This window comes from Dipodomys spectabilis, unplaced genomic scaffold (assembly GCF_019054845.1).
Source record: "Dipodomys spectabilis isolate Male_0828 unplaced genomic scaffold, ASM1905484v1 ptg000089l, whole genome shotgun sequence".
Classification (NCBI taxonomy): Eukaryota; Metazoa; Chordata; class Mammalia; order Rodentia; family Heteromyidae; genus Dipodomys; species Dipodomys spectabilis.
This window is the reverse complement of record NW_024870766.1, coordinates 8,968,008-8,988,782: the sequence shown is the minus strand read 5'-3', so window position 1 is coordinate 8,988,782 and position 20,775 is coordinate 8,968,008. Positions and strand designations below refer to the sequence as shown.

The 20,775-nt window shown below is 34.0% G+C and overlaps 1 protein-coding gene across 1 annotated transcript in view; it reads right to left on the bottom strand.

Annotated features, from left to right (window-relative positions):
* Positions 1-20,775, bottom strand: part of Sema3d (semaphorin 3D) — a 173,791-nt gene that overhangs the window by 81,615 nt on the left and 71,401 nt on the right. Inside the window, exon 3 of the mRNA XM_042684634.1 lies at positions 17,721-17,881. Coding sequence (XP_042540568.1) covers positions 17,721-17,881 — 161 coding nt within the window. The remainder of the gene's footprint in view (positions 1-17,720; positions 17,882-20,775) is intronic.

Here is a 20,775-nt window from a genome sequence, read left to right as displayed (position 1 = left end):
AATACTGTACAGAGGGGTTACAGTTACATGAGTAGGGTAATGAGTACATTTCCTATTGAATATTGTTACCTCCTCCTTTGTTTTCCCCTCACCTCTAGTGTACTAGGAAGTTTATTTAAAGCTCATTTGAGGTAAACTTGTTTCCGAAATTGAGTTGGGAACATTTATCAATGCCTATAAAAGAAAAAAGTTATTTAGAGTTATTTAAATAATGACAAAGATGGAAGCACTCTCTCTGTATTTTGTGAAATCTAAGTCTATTTTGCATTATTAACTACACTGAATATTTATACTATTCTACTGAATATTCTACTATTCATAGACTATTTGTCAGGTGAACATTCATGTATAGTTAAGGATAACCCTTTTTTTTTTTTGCCAGTCATGGGGCCTGAACTCTGGGTCTGAGTGCTGTCCCTCAGCTCTTCAGCACAAGGCTAGCGCTCTACCACTGGAGCCACAGCGTCACTTCCGGGTTTTTCTGCTTATGTAGTGCTGAGGAATCGAACCCAGGGCCTCATGCATGCGAGGCAAGCACTCTACCACTGAGCCACCTTCCCAGCCCAAGGATAACTCTTAATTTATATATGTTACATATCCTTCTATATATATTATAAAGGATATACTCACATATATGTACATATATACATGTATAAGGATGTTATGTATACATATAAATGTACATATACAAGGATATGTATCTATCCTTATAATATATTTAATATATATCTTTATATGTATTATATAAGGATAATATATAACCATGTATATATATATATATATATATATATATATATATATATATCTTTAACATATATAGTTAAGGATAACCTTAACTATATATGTTAACTCAGACCATGCATGAGACTGAATTCTTGAACTCAGGCAGACAGCTCCATCCCCATAGGAGATAGATGGTAAGAAGATAGCACATTGAAGGAAGCTAAGTGTGACCAATAAAAAACCCAAACAGTAGAAATCTGACTCAAGTCAAAATGTCAAGTGAGGAAGTTCAGAATCCAAACCCCAGCACAAAACAAAAACATGAAAAAAATTGGGGATTTTTATATCATGATACAGGCATTTTGAGATAATTTTATAAAACATTTTTCTTCTAAAAGTACCTTGGAAGCCTTCAAAATAAGGGTTTGCTAAAATTATATATTAACGATATATATATATATATATGTATATATATATATATATATATATATAAGAACTTAAAAATCATAAGCAGAATTACCCTAAGTAACAACAGTGTATGTAATACTTGGTTGTGTGACTCTAAACATTTACTTATAATGAAAACAAATACCATTGTAGTTGTGCCAATATTTAACAGATATAGTTTTAATTGTGAATTATGTTAGGGATTTTGCTTCTCACCCATTAGAATAAATGGTTTCTTTTAAAATAATAATTTTGTTTATTAGTAAGGTATTTAAAGAAATAAAATTTTCCTTAATTTAATATGAATAAAGAACAAAGATGAAAAATACTTAACATATATAAGTACTTATACCAAATATACTTGCATAGAACTACCAAAAATATGTTCAAGTGCAATTTTATGGTTCAATAATCTTTTGGAAATATATATATATATATATATATATATACACTTTTATTATCCATGTTTATATAGTTATATGTGTATATGTGGTGTGTGTATGCATGCATGTGTGTACAGGAGTATATGGAAGGATAAAGCAAGAGGAAAGAGACACAGAAAGGTCTCTATAGTTATGTAAAGAAAGATGTTAACTCTTACTATGCATAGAATAAAACATATTTAATACCTAGTCTCAAGTTATAGGTATTTCTGTACAAAAACAAAGGAAATATCTGAAATTTGTAGATCATTTCAGTAGGCCCATCAGTGTATGTGAGAATATCTCTCATTCTTAGAAATCACACCACATGCTTAAGAGTACAATACACAAGGCCCAAGCAACACTGGCTCACGCCTGTAATCCTATCTACTCGGGAGATTGAAATTTAGAAGATCACAGTTTAAAGCCTTCCTTGGCAGAAAAGTTTATGAAACTCCAATTCCAAAATAAAAAGCAAAAAGCCAGACTGGAGGTGTGGCATAACTAGTAGCATACCAAATAAGCAAGCCAGTCAAATGATAAAGTAATTCTAAGTTCATACTCATGTACCACCACCACCACCACAAACCAAAACACAGAATATCTTCAAAAATATCAGCTTTCAGTTGGGTGCTAGTAGCTCATGCCTGCAATCCTAGCTACTCAGGAGACTGTGATCCGAAGATTACAATTCAAAGCCAGACACAGCATGAACGTCTGTCAGGCTCTTATTTCCAATTAACCACCAGAAAAGCTGAAAGTGGAGCTGTGGTTCAAGTGATAGAGTGCTAGCCTTGTGTACAAAAGCTCAAGGACAGTTCTCAGGCCCTGAGTTCAAGCCCAAAGACCAGCTGATATATAAATATATATTTATATAGATAATTAACTACATATGTACATATGTAATTATAAATATGTATAGATATGTTACTATCTCTCTCTCTATATATCAGCCTTTTTGATTATAAGGTAATGTTTTGAGGAAGTGATAATTCATATCTCTCTATTCTTTACATATATCCATAATAAAATACCATATATATTTTCCTACATTATACTACCAACGCACAATCTAGACATATTAAAAATCACATTAAACAGGTTAAAGCAATGCACACAAACTTATTTCAAAGGTCAATGACTCTGTTTGAAAATACCTCAGATATTTTTCTTTCATGTACTAAGTCACACAAGGAACAGAGCTCTTGCTCTTTACTGAAGTATTTTTGAGAAACACTAGTTTTCAGCTAGCTTTGTACATCTATTAAATCCTAAACTTGAGGCTATTGCTCCATCCCACAGAGTAGCCTAGAAACCTAGTTGTTGATAACTGAGATGGTGAATACTTTGAAACCTTTCTATTGCTCTCTACCTGTTACAGGCAAGGCATAAAGAAATCAAGTAGACAACTTTTGTGTTGATTCAGAGGAGTTTAAGAATTCATCTCAGATGCCTCCATCAGAAAGAATGATATTGCCCCATTTGTTAGGAAATGGAAAGACTTGGAAAAAATTATACTAAGTGAAGTAAGCCAAGCCCAAAGAAACATAGGTCCCATGATTTCCCTTATTTGCAATATCTAGTATATGTATCAGTCAAGCAGAAAAGGTCAGATAAGGTGATGTTAGGAAAATGAAGCCTAAGATATGTATTTTAAATGTTTTTTTCTTTCATGCATTTGTTTCTAACGCAATTATAAGATTATTTCTTTGTTGCTTTGTATGTCCCTCCCCCACACTATAACCCCTGCCTTCACTATATTTGATGTCGGTATAATTTGTGGAGGGGAAGGGGAAAAACAAGTCGTTTAAATAAGGATACAGGTAGACCTGTTGCAACAATGAAAAGTACAAGTTGTCATGTCGAAAACGAACTTTACAACTTGGAGGGGGGAGGATTGGATGGGGGGGAAGGAAGATGGGAAGGGATGGGAAGGGTAAACAAAGGAGGAGGCTACAATGCTTGATAAGAAATGTACTCACTATCTTGCCCTCTACAGTATTTTCACAATAAAAAAATAAAAATTAAAAAAAACTTTATAAAAATGAAAAAAAAGAATTCATCTCAGATTAATTATTCAGAGAGTAATTATTGACCAAGATAATAATTAAACAATTGAAGTATGTAATTGATTTTAATTGAGTGGTATTTACTTTTTGTTCGTTTTTTTTTTTTTTATTGTGAAAATACTGTACAGAGGGGTTACAATTACATGGGCAAGATAGTGAGTACATTTCTTATCAAGCATTGTAGCCTTCTCCTTTGTTTCCCCTTCCCATCCTTCCCCCCCCTCCACCAAAGTTGTAAAGTTCGTTTTCGACATAACGACTTGTACATCTCATTGCTGCAATGGGTCCACCTGTATCCCTAGTTAAACGATACATCTTACTGTGTAGGCCAGGCTGACTTTCAACTCTATCCTCCTGCCTCACGCCCCTTCTCCTCTGTTATAGATGTGGGCCGTCAAGCTCAACCTAAATGGTTGAGATATCTTAAAGATATCATTTGTTAACTGAAATCTGTGGGAACAGGTTGGCTAGGGTGGTGTAAGCCATGAGCCCAGCACATGGGAAGCTGAGGAAAGAGGATCACAATTTCCCAGCCAGCAAAGACTTACACAATAAGTTCAAAGCCATCCTGGAATGAATAAAGAGATTGTTTCAAAAATGCAAAATCAATCAACCAACCAACAATAGACAACAACAACAAAAGAAAAATTAAACTTATAAAACATTTTTTTTAACTTTTGAAAGTAATAATTTGCAGTTAACATCATATAAACAAGTACCCATATTTTATAGTTTTACTGACCTAACAATTTTAATATGTATATGAGACATAATACATCCTTTTTCCTTTCCAAAGAATTAGATGTTTCAGTCTAGAAATAGCATTCCATTGAAATGATGAATGCCTTGAATGCCTGATCATATGTTTGTTCTAAACTTAAATATTAAACACTTGTAAAAGAGATCTATTGATTTTTCTTCATGAATTTAAAAATAAAATTAATAATCTAGCTGTTTTTCTTTGATTTGACTTGCTTATCTCTAAAATCCCAAATAATACTTTTGTTGTTGTTGTTTGTTTGCATTGTGGAGCATTTTTATTTCACTTTGAAAATGTAAAAGTAGTCAGTCAGGAGGAACTGACAAATCAAATCCTACAATGTCTATAACACTTGTAGTTTCATTCATATTCACGCCATCCATTAACAGTACACATACATAAGTTATATAACAGCAGTTATAATTTAGAAAATTAAACAAGTCATAATTTTTATAAAATCATTTAATGTTAGGAAAGTTACAGAAACATTCAAATAATGATAAGGACTTATAACAACATCCAAAGGAAGTATTAATTATATCTGTTCCTTGTTTCATCTTCAGAGAAACAATTTAATTGACTCAAGTTAGCAAGTACGAGGTCAGTCAAATACCCTTTGGCCCAATTCAGAGATGCCAAAACAACTGAATAGGACACCCTAGAGGAAGTTGCAATGTATTTATAAAATCTAATTAAAGACAAAACTCCAGAACTTCAGAGATAGTGCCCATCTCTGTCAAAAAGCAGGATGCAAGTGTTTGGTGGTAATGAAAGTGGAAATATGTAGCTTTACGTGACATATGGTACAAGAATGTGAAAAATAACAGGGAATGAAGGCACTGAGAAAAAATAAAAATAAATGAAATAAAATAAAAAGTGTAGCACCAAAACTTAAAGCTTCACGAATTGGAAATGATCTAGGTAGAATTGTTGCAAATGGTAAATTTAAGACTTCAAAGGAGGAGGCAACAATGCTTGATAAGAAATGTACTCATTATCTTGTTCATGTAATTGTAATTCCTCCGTAGGGTATTTTTACAATAAAAAAATACAAAAAAAAGACTTCACTTACTAAATTACTTCTGTTTGGTTTTTCATGTCAGATTTACATCTGAAGGCACAGTTACAAGTTGTTGTTTTTTTTTGTTTGTTTGTTTGTTGGTCATAGGGCCTGAACGCTGGGCTTGGGCACTGTCCCTCAGCTCTTCACCTCAAGGCTGACACTCTTACCACTAGAGCCACAGTGCCACTTCTGTTTTTTTCTGCTTATATGGTGCTGAGGAATCAAACCCAGGGCCTCATGCGCACAAGGCAAGCACTCTACCATTGAGCCACCTTCCCAGCCCCTTGAGCTACCTTCCAGCCTCTAGTTACAAGTTTTTAAAGAAAATATCAGTCAGTACAGAAAAAGGATTTAAGGTATCACATTTATAATACTCTCTTCTGATCTGCCCAAGTAACTTCAGTGATCATTAATCTACAGTTTCCTTTTTCTGAATTCAGCTCAAAAGCCTCTTTTTCTTTACACTTATCTTCTATCAGTTATCTCTGCCTTTCATTACTTATACAACCTACATAAATCACAATCTACTGGCTTATCCTTTTTTGCAAATGAATTTAGTTTGGGGCTTCTTGTTAGGAGTGAAAGACCAATGGAAGATAGTAGAATTAGAAGATGTGTTCGAATCCCTACTGAGGCATGCACTGACTTTTCAATTCAGGTGTCTGTGAGTCTCAGATGCTCAGGCTTAAAACCTAGACCATACTTCATTGGCAAATTTTAAAAACTTAACATTTATGGAATATTGACTGTAATTCAACTAATGATGCTCTTTAGTTATGGCCCACCAGGTAAAATTAGTCTCAACCAAAATTATGTGATTTCTGGATGATCCTTTCTATAAATAGTTGTGAATTTTACTAGCATCTCTCCAAAAGTCCTTCTCAGATAATCATTATAAAGAGTTTTTTTAAGTTACTTAAGAAAAAATTGGAGACTCATCTCCAATTAACTGCTCAATCGCTGGAAGTAGTGCTGTGAACCATAATATTTCTTCTCCATCAATCACTTTATTCACCATCAGAACACCATCATATCTAATTTGCCTTATTTTCCACTATATTCTCAGAGTCAAAAAGAATGTTAGTAACTAGTAGAAGCTCAAGAAATAGGTTTTGCCTGAAAAAGGGAGAGATGCTATTGCAATATACAAATTAAAAATACACATTAAAGCCAGGTGTGTGCTGCACGCTTGAAAGTTTAACACCAGTTCCAAAGAATCCAAAGCAAATCCAAAACAAAATTTCTAAGAAATCCACTAATGGGTAAGTAATTTTGAACTTGTATTTATTCTTGCTGCTGAATGTCACAATTTTGCAAGTATTATTTATAACCTTCATTATATTCTAAAGAAGTCTGGGCTCATTGAAATTCAGTGACCATTGATATCCAGGGACATTGCATTATAGACATGTTAAGTACTCAATTACTGTATTTTGAAAGGTAGTCTGCTGAGTTTCCCTTAAAATTGGAAATAGCGAAAGTTTTGATTAGAGTTCTGGCAGAAGTGTGAGCAGTCTGACAGCACTCTGACTGTCCATTACAGTGACCAGATGGGATCTGTCTTTCACTGCTTGGGCGGCGAGCCAGAGCATCCATGAACCAGCTGACTGTCTTACCTCAGGGATTACCATACAGCCTGTGCTCAGCAGGCCACAAGAACAGATTAATCAACACGAAACCAAGAAGAGTGTCGTATACCAAAAGTTCACTGACTGTGATATTCCCATGATTCCAAGAGTTTATATATTCTGTATTTTAAGTATTAAATAAGGAAAAAGAAGTGGTGATTTTCTTTTATCAATAGCTTGTTCTGGAATGAAAAGGTTATTTATTATAACTCTTTTGTACACAGAGTAAGTTGATAGAAAGGGTTAGGAGGTCATTCTACTTTATGAAGAATTTCTACTTATATTCAGTGAAAAACAGTCAAGGGCATGATCTTCATGTATGAAAACCTTTTTGTTTCAGACTTCCTACAGGAAAAGGGAATGACAAAGCTCCTTTCATGTAAGGGAAAGATGAGTGTGTGAACATTATTATGCCTCAAGTTTTCTGCTTATTTAATTTAGCTATTTTTATGATATAAATTCTCAAGATAAAGGCCTGGTTTGATAGATTTAGAGGAATATAGGTAATATCATAATTTAGATACACATTTTAATGTCTAATAAGGACAAAAAATTTTAAACCTACATTTATCATTGTATTAAGGAAGAAGAAAACCTCACACTTATAAGGACAGAATTTCTTTATATTTTTAACTAGAAAGGTCATTCTTACATTGTCCAATTTTAGCCTAAATATTTTAGGTTTACTTTGTGTGTTGGGGGGGGAGGGTGAGAGGGTGCTGGTCCTCCTCTTGGAGCCAAAATCAAGTATTTCCATTATCAATTGTATTTTTTTTTCTTTTTTCTTTTGTCTGTCATAGGGCTTGAACTCTGGGCCTGAGCGCTGTTCCTCAGCTCTTCAGCCCAAGGCTAGTGCTCTATCACTTGAGCTATAGTGTCACTTCTGATTTTCTGGTGGTTTATTGAAGAGTCTCACAGACATTCCTGCCCTGGCTGGCTTTGAACCGCCATCCTCAGATCTCAGCTTCCTTAATAGCTAGGATTACAGGTGTGAGCCAAAAGTATCTGGCTACAAGTTGTATTTTTTTAAATAACCAAAAGAGCAAAATCTTTTAATTAATGTGGGGAACCTAAGCTTTGATTTAACAAAGTAATATGAAATTATTTCAGGTTATTACAAAATGCATGGAGTTGTTAAAGTATATAGTTTTTATTCATTTTTTTCATTTTAAAACTATAAAAATATCCTTTTTCATCCCAAGTATAATTCATGCATCTTTACTTTCCTTTTTTTAAAAAGCATAGGGAATTTCTACACCAAAAACAAATGTAAATTGCTATAGACAGAAAATGTGTAAATATTATACTGATTTTGCATTCAAAATTATAACTTGAGAGGTAATGGATGATGGTTTCAAATTAAAGAAAACTGGTTTCCTAATAAAGCAATTCTTTGAATATTTTGTATATTCACCTGTCAATCTCAACTTAAAAAAATAAAAATAAAAATAAATGATTAAGTATTATTTCAAAATAAAAGTAAATTTTGAGCCAGGCACTGGTAGCTCATGCCTGTAATCCTAGCTACAAAAGAGGCTAAGATCTGAGGTCACAGTTCAAAGCCAGCCCAAGGAAGGAAAGTTGCCTTGGGACTCTTATCTCCAATTAACCACTCAAAAACTAGAGGTAGTGCTGTGGCTTAAGTGGCTCAAGTGGTAGAGCACTAGCCTTGAGCACAAAGAGGTTCAGGAACATGCCCAGGCCCTGAGTTCAAATCCCATAAAGGAAAAAAAGAAAATTTTGGGGTGATGTGGGATACAGCTCTCTGGTAGAGTGCAGACCCAGTAGGTAGAAGGCTCTAATCTGATCTCCATCTTAAAAGAAAATATTTTACTTGGAGCTCAATTTTTGCTTGAAGATTAACTTGACAATTGTTGCAAAATGGGTGGATGCATATATATGTATATTTTTTAACTTAACTCTGAATTATAATTTAACCTTTCTGGAACACATAAGAAATACTATTTGGAATTATAGGAAATAAGATATAAAGCAGGAACCATTTTGGTTGATGTCATTAAAATGGAAAAGATGAATAATCTTTGTAAGAATTTTAGTATCTGCATGGGGTTATGATTCTAAAGTGATACTTTGAGAACAATGTTCAGTCAGTTGCCCATTTCATCTGGTGGTACAGTTCCTTTCTTTTTTTTGGAGGGGAGTGTCCGATCGTGGGGCCTGAACTCTGAGCCTGGGTGCTGTTCCTCAGCTCTTCAGCTCAAGGCTAGCACTCTACCACTTGAGCCACAGCGCCACTTCCGGCTTTTTTTTTTTTTTGCTTATGTGGTGCTGAGGAATTGAACCCAGGGCCTCATGCATGCAAAGCAAACGCTCTACCACTGAGCCACCTCCCCAGCCCCTACAGTTCCTTTCTTTTGATGTCTTTTTTATGACTTGAACAATATGAAAATTATAATTGATGGAAAATTCAAATGAGATACGACCTTGACATATAAATATTTTCAAAGTACTTAGCAAGAATCTTTTGGATAATTTTTCCTGATTTTAACTATAAAATAGTTGGAAACCGGAGATTTTTAAAAAATTCTACTCATTTGGGAAATTAACATTTTCTGAGACAGCTGCATCATGGGTCCAACAACTTTTCATGGAAAAGAGTGAAGTACTTGGAAAAAGAGCTTCGATGGAACCTTCAGAAGTGCTTGCTTTTGAGGCAGGGTGTGGTGGAATATGCCTTTACTTTGAGCTACTCAGGAGGCAGAAGGAGGAAGATTGTGGTCAGAGGGCTGGCCCAAGCAAACAAAGAGACTCTCTCTGAAAAACAAGCTAAAGCAATAAAAATTGGGAGGTGGCTCAAGTGTTACAGTGCCTGTTATAATCATAAAGCCCCAAGTTAAAAATGAAACAACAAAATGAAATAAAACAAACAATAACAACAATAAAACCCACCAAAGAAGTACTTGCTGTTGAGCTAGTTTTTGTGGGATACTGAGGACATTGAGAACTGATGACTTAGTGTCAAAAGACTGAAAATTGTCTGTGAAAGACAAGGACATGCTGGATGGTTAACTTGGTATAAACCTACAGATACAGTGTGTCCAGATAAACCACTGCATGCATGTGATCCATTAACAAAAATGCCATTCTGTGAGGTCATCTTGCATTCGGTTCAGGAAGATTACCCGAAAAGAATTCAGAAAGTAATACCTGGCAATAAGTGAAATTTGTTTCAAAATAAGGAACACACCAAGAAGAAGAAAGATACACTCCTCTTTACCCACAGAACTGCTAGAGCATGAAAGACAAATTGTAAAATCTGAAAAGATACCCAAAAAAGAAAGAGCAACCATAAATACCTGACAAGAGAGAAGCTGCTGCGAACGCAGCTGGACTTCTCCTTTCTCTCCTGAAAAATCAGTGTATTGAACAAGCGTGGCGAAGAAAAACAGGTAAGAGATTTCTTACTTATGTTGGGCCTTTCTATTTGTAGGTAATATGTGTCATTGCAGTCTAAGATGACTTCAGAAGCTATAAAACAAGCCCAGGTGAAGAATGTCCTCCATAGAGCAGCTTAAAAGAATTATAGGAAGCAAAACAGAATTGTCTTATCATACTCCATGCTTGATGGAACAGTTATTATTACATTACCAGGAGAAATAATCATTGTGATCTCAGAATAGATTATTTTCTTTTTCTTCCTTTTTAAATTTTTCTATGCATTATTTGTTTTCCTTCCCTTTTCCCCTTTTTTTAAATTGCTGGTGATTAAATGTAGAACCTTGACACTTCAAGTGCATTATGACTTGAGCAACACACACCCTTTCCAAGTATCAATTTTAAATACAAGCCATTTATTACTTAGTTTATTTGCCTGTCCCTCCTATGGCCTAATTTAAATATATATGGAAAAGAAAGAAAATAGGATCCAAATGAATAAATAATGTGGATAGTATGCACTGTTCAGTTTAATAAAGGGTTAAATTATGACCAGTTGTTTCCATTGTGGATTAGAGACTCATCTCATCAAGTTTGAAATGCTTCCAAAATAAGCAACTTGTTCTGATAGCACATTCCCAATGATCCATTTACTGAGAAATCCAATTACCAAACATAACCAAGTAGAAATTATTGCATTTTTATTTTACTGTCAACTATAACTCCATTTAAAAAGTCAAATGTAGAGATAGACTTTAGTGTGTGTATATTACTCTTGAAGTTCATACAAACAGGGATCTAGAATGTATAAATTATTGCTATGACTACATAAAGTTCACTAAGGTAGAGAATGTTTGCATATAAGTCAAAATGACATTGATATGTACTATGTAGTTTAGAAATATTTGAAATACACAATATAAATGTCCATCCAGGTTTGGTCACCTTTTGCAAGTACTAGGAAAGCTCTTTTAAATCCATCCTCTGGAGTTCTTTGTGCTTAGCATCATCTTCTATGGTCACATAGCTGTTGAGTCATTGTGATCTTCTTCTAGGACTAATTATTAAAAATGAGGGAACATATACTAATTATTAAAAATGAGGGAACTAGAGTAATAGCCTAAGCATTAAATGGGACAGGAAGACAATCCTCAGTACACAGAGATAAGATTTGTATGCTATACTTCTCAAACGTTTTTCTCCCTATCCTACTTGAACATCAAAGAAACAATAAATTCTAATTTTCAAATGGTTTAAAGTAGCAATTTAATCTTATTTCCAAGTTTATTTCCCTAAATTGAACTCACATATATCCTGATATTTTAGCCCCTTTCTGAGTTCTTATGATTTGTGATCTGGCTCATTAGTTTGGAAACTTAAACATTTTCTGACTTGTAACTATGTTTTGTCTTGTCACCCTAACTAGAATACCAGCAATGAGAAAATATGAATTTTATTTTATTTTATTTTATTTTTTTTTGGGTCCGGTCGTGGGGCCTGACCTCTGGGCCTGGGCGCTGTCCCTCAGCTCTTCAGCTCAAGGCTAGCGCTCTACCACTTGAGCCACAGCGCCACTTTCGGCTTTTTTCTTTTTGCTTAAGTCTTCTAATTTTTTTTCTTTTTTTGAATTTTATTTTCTACTATACTTTTAATACTAACAGCAGTCATTCTATGACTTTTGTTTTTTAAACATGTAAAAAAGAACAAAATCACAATCAAAGTACAATTATTTAAAATATAAAGTGTTTTAGGTTTTATTTCAGTACTTCTGCCATTCGTTTAATCTCCAGTGCCTGCCAAAACTGAATCAGTAAAAGTAGCAATATTTTACACTGAATTCTGCTAACGAATGCATTCTCTGATGCTACCTAATGCTACTCTCTTTCACTAAGTCATTTAAGTCATAGTTGTTTTTGTTTTGTTTTGTTTTGGTCTTGGGGCTTGAACTCTGGGACTGGGAGCTATCCCTCAGCTCTTCAGCTCAAGGCTAGTGTTCTACCACTTGAACCACACTACCACTTCCAGTTTTCCGGTGGTTCATTGGAGATAAGAGTCTCATGGTCTTTCCTGTCCTGGCTGGCTTTGAACTGTGATCCTCAGATCTCAGCCACCTGAGTAGCTAGGATTACAGGCGTGAGAGACCATAGCAACCAGCTAATGGAAGTAAGAACTTCATTGCACATGAAATGTTAAGTATTGCAACTTGTTACAATATTAAAAGAAATACATTTATATGATGTGACCAAATTGAAGAGATCTGCAACAGACTAGATTTACAAAGCTCACATTGACTTAAAGAGAACTTTCATAGAAGCAGAAAGTCTATGTTATCAAATCGATATTTGTAAAACTTAGCAGACTTTTTCATATTCATCGGTATGAAAAATACAATATATTGAGGACTTTTACTACTCATTAACACTCTGCAAGCATATAGCCTCAAAGAACAGCAAATTCATTCGTGTGACACCTTATAAAGCAAGCTGATTTTTATAATTATTTCTAAATATTCATACTTCTTTTTCAATTATCTGAGAAAAGGTTTTCTCTGCTTCAATTAAGTATGTTAAATTGAAAAAAAAAAAAAAGTATGTTAAATTGAAACAGAAAATGTTCCCTAAGTAAAGTATGTTTTATAGAAAACTCCTTCTTCTTTTCTGTAAGTGTAGTGATCAATATGATTGGTTCCTGAACATTCCTTTCATTTGAAAGGATTGAAATAAGTAAACTGGCATCCCCTTTCCCTTCCCTTCCAAGAATAGGGCATGGAATCGATAAATTTCTGGCCAATGAGATGTAAAGGAAGGTTCTATAAAAGTTTTTCTTGTTTCTAAGGAAGACACATAGATAAACAATGACCCTTTCCCCCTTTTATATTTCTTTGTCTCTGTGTGAACCTTTAATGATGTATCAATCTTGTAACGAACCTAAGAATTATGCTAACACTAAGAAAGACAAAAAGAGCCAGGAAGTACTGAGTCCCTGCTAACAGTCATCTGAACTCTAGACTTCATTTTTATTCTGTAATATAATAAATTTATGTAATCTATATCTTTAGCCTTTTATTGAATTAGTTACTTTGAGATAGGGTTTTCGTTTTGTCCATGCCTGAGCCTGCCTGGAATATAATTTTCCTATTTTACACTCCTGCAGAAAATGAAATGTCTTGTGTGCATGCCACCAGGCTCAGCTTCCTCCAAGGAAAGAGTCTTGCTAACTGTTTTTGTTGTTGATGATGTTCTTTGTTGGCTTGGAGATATGATCATTTTCATTTCAGCACCCAGGTAGTTGGGAGGACAGGTGTGTGGCATTTGCCCAACCATAGCTTGAGAAAAGATCACTTGAACTTTTATTCTGGAATGGCCTCAAAATGTGATCCTCCTGATCTCAGTTCCCACAAGTAGCTAGGATTTAAATACAGGAGCCATCACACCATGCTAAGCATTTAATTTGGAAATGATAACTCAGATAATCACTATGTGCAGAGTAGATGGGAAAAAGAAGAAAAATGTGATTGAAAATGTTTCTCTCCTGCACTTGAGGAGTATATTGAACTGTTTACCACCTAGCAGCTGGGCCTGTAAACAGAGGCTTTCTCTGGAACAGCATTCTCCCTTGTAATACTGTTTCCTAGCATCCCTCTCACAGATGCTGATGCCTAAACACTTTCCACTAAAACTTTGCAAGCAATCTTCATTTCAGAGTTGGTTTCTGGAGTAACTCAGCCTGTAACATTAGTGTAGGTAGTGGTATGTAGAGTTCTAGATCCATGCCCTTCCCTCATCACATCTGGCTCCTCTTATTGCTCTATTCTGTTCCAGTATGCAGGGAAGGGAAGGACAGATCAGTGTACATTCTGTCACTTCAATGGATCCCAGAAAGGAGTCACATGATGTGCTCTAACTAGAGAGATCTTATGGACAGATTTGGAAAAGCCAGATTAAAGTATAAGCTATAACATTTTCTTGATATAATGTCTGTTTATTCTTGCCTCCAAATTTGTTAGTCCCTACAGAAATAACCTTTCCCCTAGGAAAGAAAAATTAGAATCTCAATTATCTTATCTAAATGCCAGACAGTTTTAAAATACCAAAAAGGCAGGGAAACAAACAAACAAAACACAAAAGAAGTTTACGTTTCATTTTCTAAATCGTGGAGTGCTCCAAAAGATCTAATTAATTCTCTCTGTGTGTAGTCATGTATTGGGCAAATATTTATTAAAGGTATCTTTTCACTTTCCATCATTCACTTAACTAGACTGAAAATCTAGTTTGAATTAGAGTAAACATAATAAGGGTATTATTGGATATGTTTCACCGAATTTGTTTTGTAAAAGGTTTTGCTACATTTTCAGTTGATTCCATACTGCATGTCTGAGGTAAATGATGATAATGGAATGATGTCTACTCTTTCAATAAACACAGCTTGGTGTGTACAAAAAGTACACAGACACATATCCTAAATTTCACTTACTTAAATCAAGTACCAGGGATTGGGGGTGGTATGGAATTGACAAGCAGACACTCATTACTTAATTACATGTTGTGGATTGTCTGAACTGTAACAACTACAACCCATCAGTCCCAAGCATGGCTTCTTCCACTGGAATTTGGATCTTTGCCGAGGGAAATTGAGCCAAGGCAAACTGAGTGGGTCTAAAAACCCCTAAAGTACTATATCTTGACACTTACTGGCTACTATGGAGTCCCTTTTAGCAGTGGGGCGATTTATATCAACTGAAATGGTGGATACCTTCCACAAACACTAACTGTTAAATTTGCGTATTTGACTCCTGTATGAGTTACCAAGTAAACTGAATATAAAGAAATCTCAGTTACATAGAAAATCAAATTGTGTTATGTTATCAAGTAAATTTATATCTAAAACATAGATTGATATTTCATGAACATTTACTTCATTAAATAGTAGCACATTTTAAGTATGGCTTATAGCCAAAAAGAGATTTGTTTAGTCAGTCACAGAAGGAAGTTAATGTTATCGAACTTATTTTCAACAATGATCTAATACACACAACTCAGATAAACTTTTTTCTTCCAATCCTAGAAGGTAAAGAAGAGGAACAAGAACAAATTCCCTTAAAAGTGTAAATTGCTTTGTACAATTACAGTAAAATGGAGATACATTTGGAAAAATCATTTTAACAAACACAATTCCTTAAAATATAAAACTTAAAGATAACTATTTTCTTTAGCTTCTTTTGTAAAACATTTTAACTTCTACTAAGATATTTACTCACAATTGATGTTTGATACTACTAGTTGGCACTCCTAAGAATATGAGTATGATTTAGAAAAATTTTGGAAGGAGAAATACAATTTAAAAACATAGAAAATTGAGTTACAGTGTCAGCAAAGAGAATGTTTTCAGTTTCTAACCAATATTTAATTGCTCTAAATAACTTAGAAGCTGTCTTTAATTTTTGAAGATAATTTCTAAATACTTTAAGTAATCTTAAGTTCACAAAGAACAACTGTTTCTTTGTATTCTAGAAGTAGAGATTATATAAGCACATGCATATCTACTTGAATTTAATTGTTTTCTTTAAATCTATGCATTCCAAAAATAACTCCTATCTCTTGGTATATGTATGAAAAAAACTACTTAAAATTAAATGATTAACAATTAAAGATCTGTCTTAATTCAAGGATTAACTGGGCAGTATTAACACATGAAGACATAAATATTTCTATGAAGATTCAAATCCTGAGAAAAAGCAACATTCAGATAACCGAGCAACGGGTGTTTAGGCCTGGATGTATTTCATAATTAGAGAGTTAAGTGAAAGTGACGATTGTAGATGGATTCTCTGAGTTCCTAGGAGAACTCTTTTTAAACAGGAAGAACTCTTGACCTAAACCTTAGAATGTCCCTTAGTGTTTCTTTTTCAATGTTTCTGTAAGAGGAGATAAATAAACAAAAATAGCAATGCTTCATAGATGCAGAATAGGTCATATATGATGTCATTTCATAAGTTATCTAATCCCTTCCAGTTTTGCTGTCTCCTTGAGCAGACATTGATTTTTACTGAAGCTAATGATAACTGATAATGCCTAATGGGTGGTCCCTTTCCTTCGACTTTCATGCTGCTGGTCAAAAACAGGAAATGGTAGTAATTGCTTTTAGGACTTTGAATATAACACTTAGAATTTTTAAAATTTAATTTAAACCTGTTTTAAATTGACACATAAAAGCATTATAGTTGTGCAGTTGTTTCTTTTATTATACTAAAATAAGGATTTTTTAAAAACCTGGCTTCCTAATCTTTTGTGAAGGTAATTTGGTTCATAGATAGCTCTTCAAATTGGTATGTCTGTGGGGTGATCGTTGCTGAAGGACTATACTCAGCCTTCAACTTTTGTGGACTCTCTATATTTATTTTCACTTCTTTATAAATTATACTTATATTTATTTATAAATGATTATTTATATATTTATTTTTAAATTTTGCCAGTTGTGGGGTTTAAAGTTGCCTAGTCAATTTTTGATCATGGCTGGCACTCTAATAATTGAGCCATGCGTCTAGTCTGGCTTTTGCTGACTTATTATTGTGGACTTTTGCAAAGTTTTCTCTGTTTGGGTTAGTTTTTCATTGTGATTTTTTCATTTCCACTTCCAGATTAGCTAGGATTACAAACATAAACCACTGGCGCTCAATTTATATTTCAACATTAAAATTGTTCCTAATGAAACCATAGTAGGGGCATATATGTTTCACTAACCCCAAATCACTGGACTTTAGAAGAAACTTGTTCAGATATGAAATGAAAATGTGAAACAAAGATATGTTTTTCCAATGCTATTATAACTCACAACCATAGTACACATGTCAATAATGCTTATTTGTTCATTAAAAATTACTGAAAATTTAACTTTATATTGCTGAAATATTTACTTATTCTTGAAAAATAATTCACTTTGCATTTCTTCAATAGAAATGTTTGCATTTTTATTCAGTAAATACATAGTTGATGCTTTTCATTTATATTTTCAAAGGTTGTTTTAGTATTGTACTCATTGATTCAATAGAGCTTTCATATATACTCAAATTCATGAAAATTTAAAATGTGTCATCTAGGCAGTAATTATTTCTGACACAGAAAATTGAGTGGATTTTGATAGAGTCACTCCACACCAAGAGAATACATAAAATTAAATAGCTTTAGTTGTTGATATATATTTAAGTACACTGACCTTTTTAAAATTTTTGTTTATGTCAACCAGACTGAGCAGAAAGATGTGGTCCTTGGCTCCTAGAAGAAGCCTGCCCCTCTCCTCATCTAATAGAAGAGTTTGGAAATCCAGTCCTTCTGGTGAACCCAAAAACGGAATACAGCTATTTGAAAGCAGCAAGTCTATGGCAAAATAAAAGAAGGAAAGAAAAAACAAATCATTATGCAAAATATTTACTTGCTTCAATTTGTAAATTATCCCACTTTATAAAAGTTGATTATAATTGCAATTTAGATAAATGCAAACAACTAGGGCATAATATATACTCATTAAGAAATAAGTAACACATTTCAATTGTATTTTATTAATACTATTTTATGTGTAAAATATGATTCTGAAATGAATATAAAATGTGTAAATACAAAAGTAAAATTCAAAGTACCTCCAAACAATGTCCTTATTCTTATAATTTGAAGAACCTAACTTTAATAATATTTGAACACTGACAAAATAATGAATACTGTAATAGAAAGTTTCAAACTGTCACAAATGTCACAGCATTCTTCCCTTTTTCTTTGGTATGTTTTTTATTGTAAAAATGCTGTACAGAGGGGTTACAGTTATATGACAAAAGTAATGAGTACATTTCCTATTGAACATTTTGCCTCCTCCTTTAGTTTTCCCCCTACCATCCCTTCCCTCCCATCTCCACAACAACTCCCCACCCTCCCACTCCCCCCACCCCCCTGAACTAGTAAAGTTCATTTTCAACATAGTGTTTTGTACATCCCATTGTTACAATGGGTCAACCTGTATCCTTATTTAAGCATTTTGTTTTTTTCCTTCCCTTCCCCAAATTAGAGAAGTGTATATACAAGATGCAGGGCACTTGTTATACCATGGGGGAGGAACATATAAAGAAACAAAAAAAAATCACATGGTACATTATAAATACATTAAAAACAATAGCAAGAAAGAAAAAAGATATTTGAGTCCCTATCTTGGGGTTCATTTCACTTAACACCATCTTATATGGTCATATGTACATAGTTTTTGGCCTTTTATACCTGACCTATACATGTACTAGCTATTGCAAATAAGGGAAACCAAGGGACCTATGTTTCTTTGGGCCTGGCTTACTTCACTTAATATAATTTTTCCGTCTTTCCATTCCCTAACAAATGGGGCAATGTCATTCTTTCTGATGGAGGCATAGAATTCTATTGTGTATATATACCACATTTTCTTGATACATTCATCTACTGAGGGGCATCTGGGTTTGTTCCATATCTTAGCTATGGTAAATAATGCTGCGATAAACATAGGCTGGTAGCCTTAGTATAGCCTTGTTTGTGATCTTTTGGGTAAATGCCTAAAAGTGGGATTGCTGGGTCATAGGGGAGCTTTATGTGGATTGTTTGGAGGAACCTCTATACTGCTTTCCAAAGTGGTTGAACAAGTTTACATTCCCACCAACAATGCTGTAGGGATCGCTTCTGGCCACATCCCCTCCAGCATATTTTGCTTTTAGAGCTCTTGATTATAGCCATTCTAACTGGGATGAGGTAGAATCTCAATGTTGTTTTGATTTGCATTTCTTTTATGGCTAGAGAGGTTGAGCATTTCTTCATGTGTCTATTGGCAATTCTTACTTCCTCTTCAGAGAAGTTTCTCTGTAAATCTTTAGCCCACTTATTCATCAGGCAGTTGTTTCTTTAAGGATTTGTTGTTGGGGGATTTAATTTTTTGAGTTCCAGATATATTTTAGATATGAGAGCCTTGTCCGTTGTATGGCTAATGAAGATCTCCCAATCTGTGGGCTTTGTATTGATCTTGCTAGCTATGTCTTTTGCCATGCAGAAGCTCTGCAGCTTCATAAAATACCATTTTTGATTTGTTGTGTTTCTCGGCCTGTACCAAGGAGACCTAGGGTTTCTTCTATTCCTTCCTCTAATGTCTTCAAGGTGTCTGCTTTGACTCCGAGGTCTTTGATCCATTTGGAATTGATTCTGGTGCAGGGTGATATATAAGGATCTAGCTTTAGTTTTCTAAAGGTGAATAACCAATTTTGCCAGCACCATTTACTGAAGAGGCTGTCTTTCTTCCAGTCTATTTTTTTAGTTCCCTTATCAAAGATTAGGTGCCTACAAGTCTGTGGGTTCATTTCTGGGTTTTCAGTTCTATTCCATTGGTCCTCAGGTCTGTTCTTGTGCCAGTACCAAGCTGTTTTGATTACTATGGCTATTTAGTAGAGTTTGAAATTTGGTATTGATATTCCTCCAGCAGTGTTCTTTTTGTTAAGGATCGTTTTTGTGATTTGGGGCCTTTTTTTTGTTCCATATGAATTTTTGGATTGCTTCTTCTATTTCAGTGAAGAATGAGGTTGGAATATTGATAGGCATCACATTAAATTTGTAGATAGCCTTGGGAAGTATTGCCATTTTAACGATGTTGAGCTTTCCAATCCAGGAGCATGGGAGTTTTTTCCACTTCCTAAGTTCTGCTTTGATTTCCTTTTTTAAGTTTTTAAAGTTTTCATTGTAAAGGTCCTTCACTTCTTTAGTTAATTCCATTTTTATTTGAAACATTATTTTACTTTTTTCATTTTACTTTTTAGAAAAGTTTTAGATTAACAGTCATACTGAGAAGAAAATATCAACATGCATTGACTCCCTGCCCCAACACTTGCATAGCTTTCCCTATTATCAACAGCATTCCACCAAACATGGTGTAATTGTTATAATCAATAAACCCACAATAGCACAGCAATACCATTCAAAGTCCACAGTGCTTTTAGAGTTTATTCTTCATGCTTGATATTTTATGCATTGGATAAAGTTTTAATGACAGTATCACTATATAATACAGGATCACTCATTTCCTTAAAGATCCTTTATGATCTCACTCTTAATTCATCTTACCTTTTCAAGTTACTGACATTCATTCATCCTTTTTGACTGTGCATAGTTTTGCCATGTTAGGATGTTGTATAGTTGGAATCATATGGTATCTAGAATTTTCATTCTTGCTTCTTTCATTAGCAACACGTATTTAAGTTCACTTTATGTTTTCATGT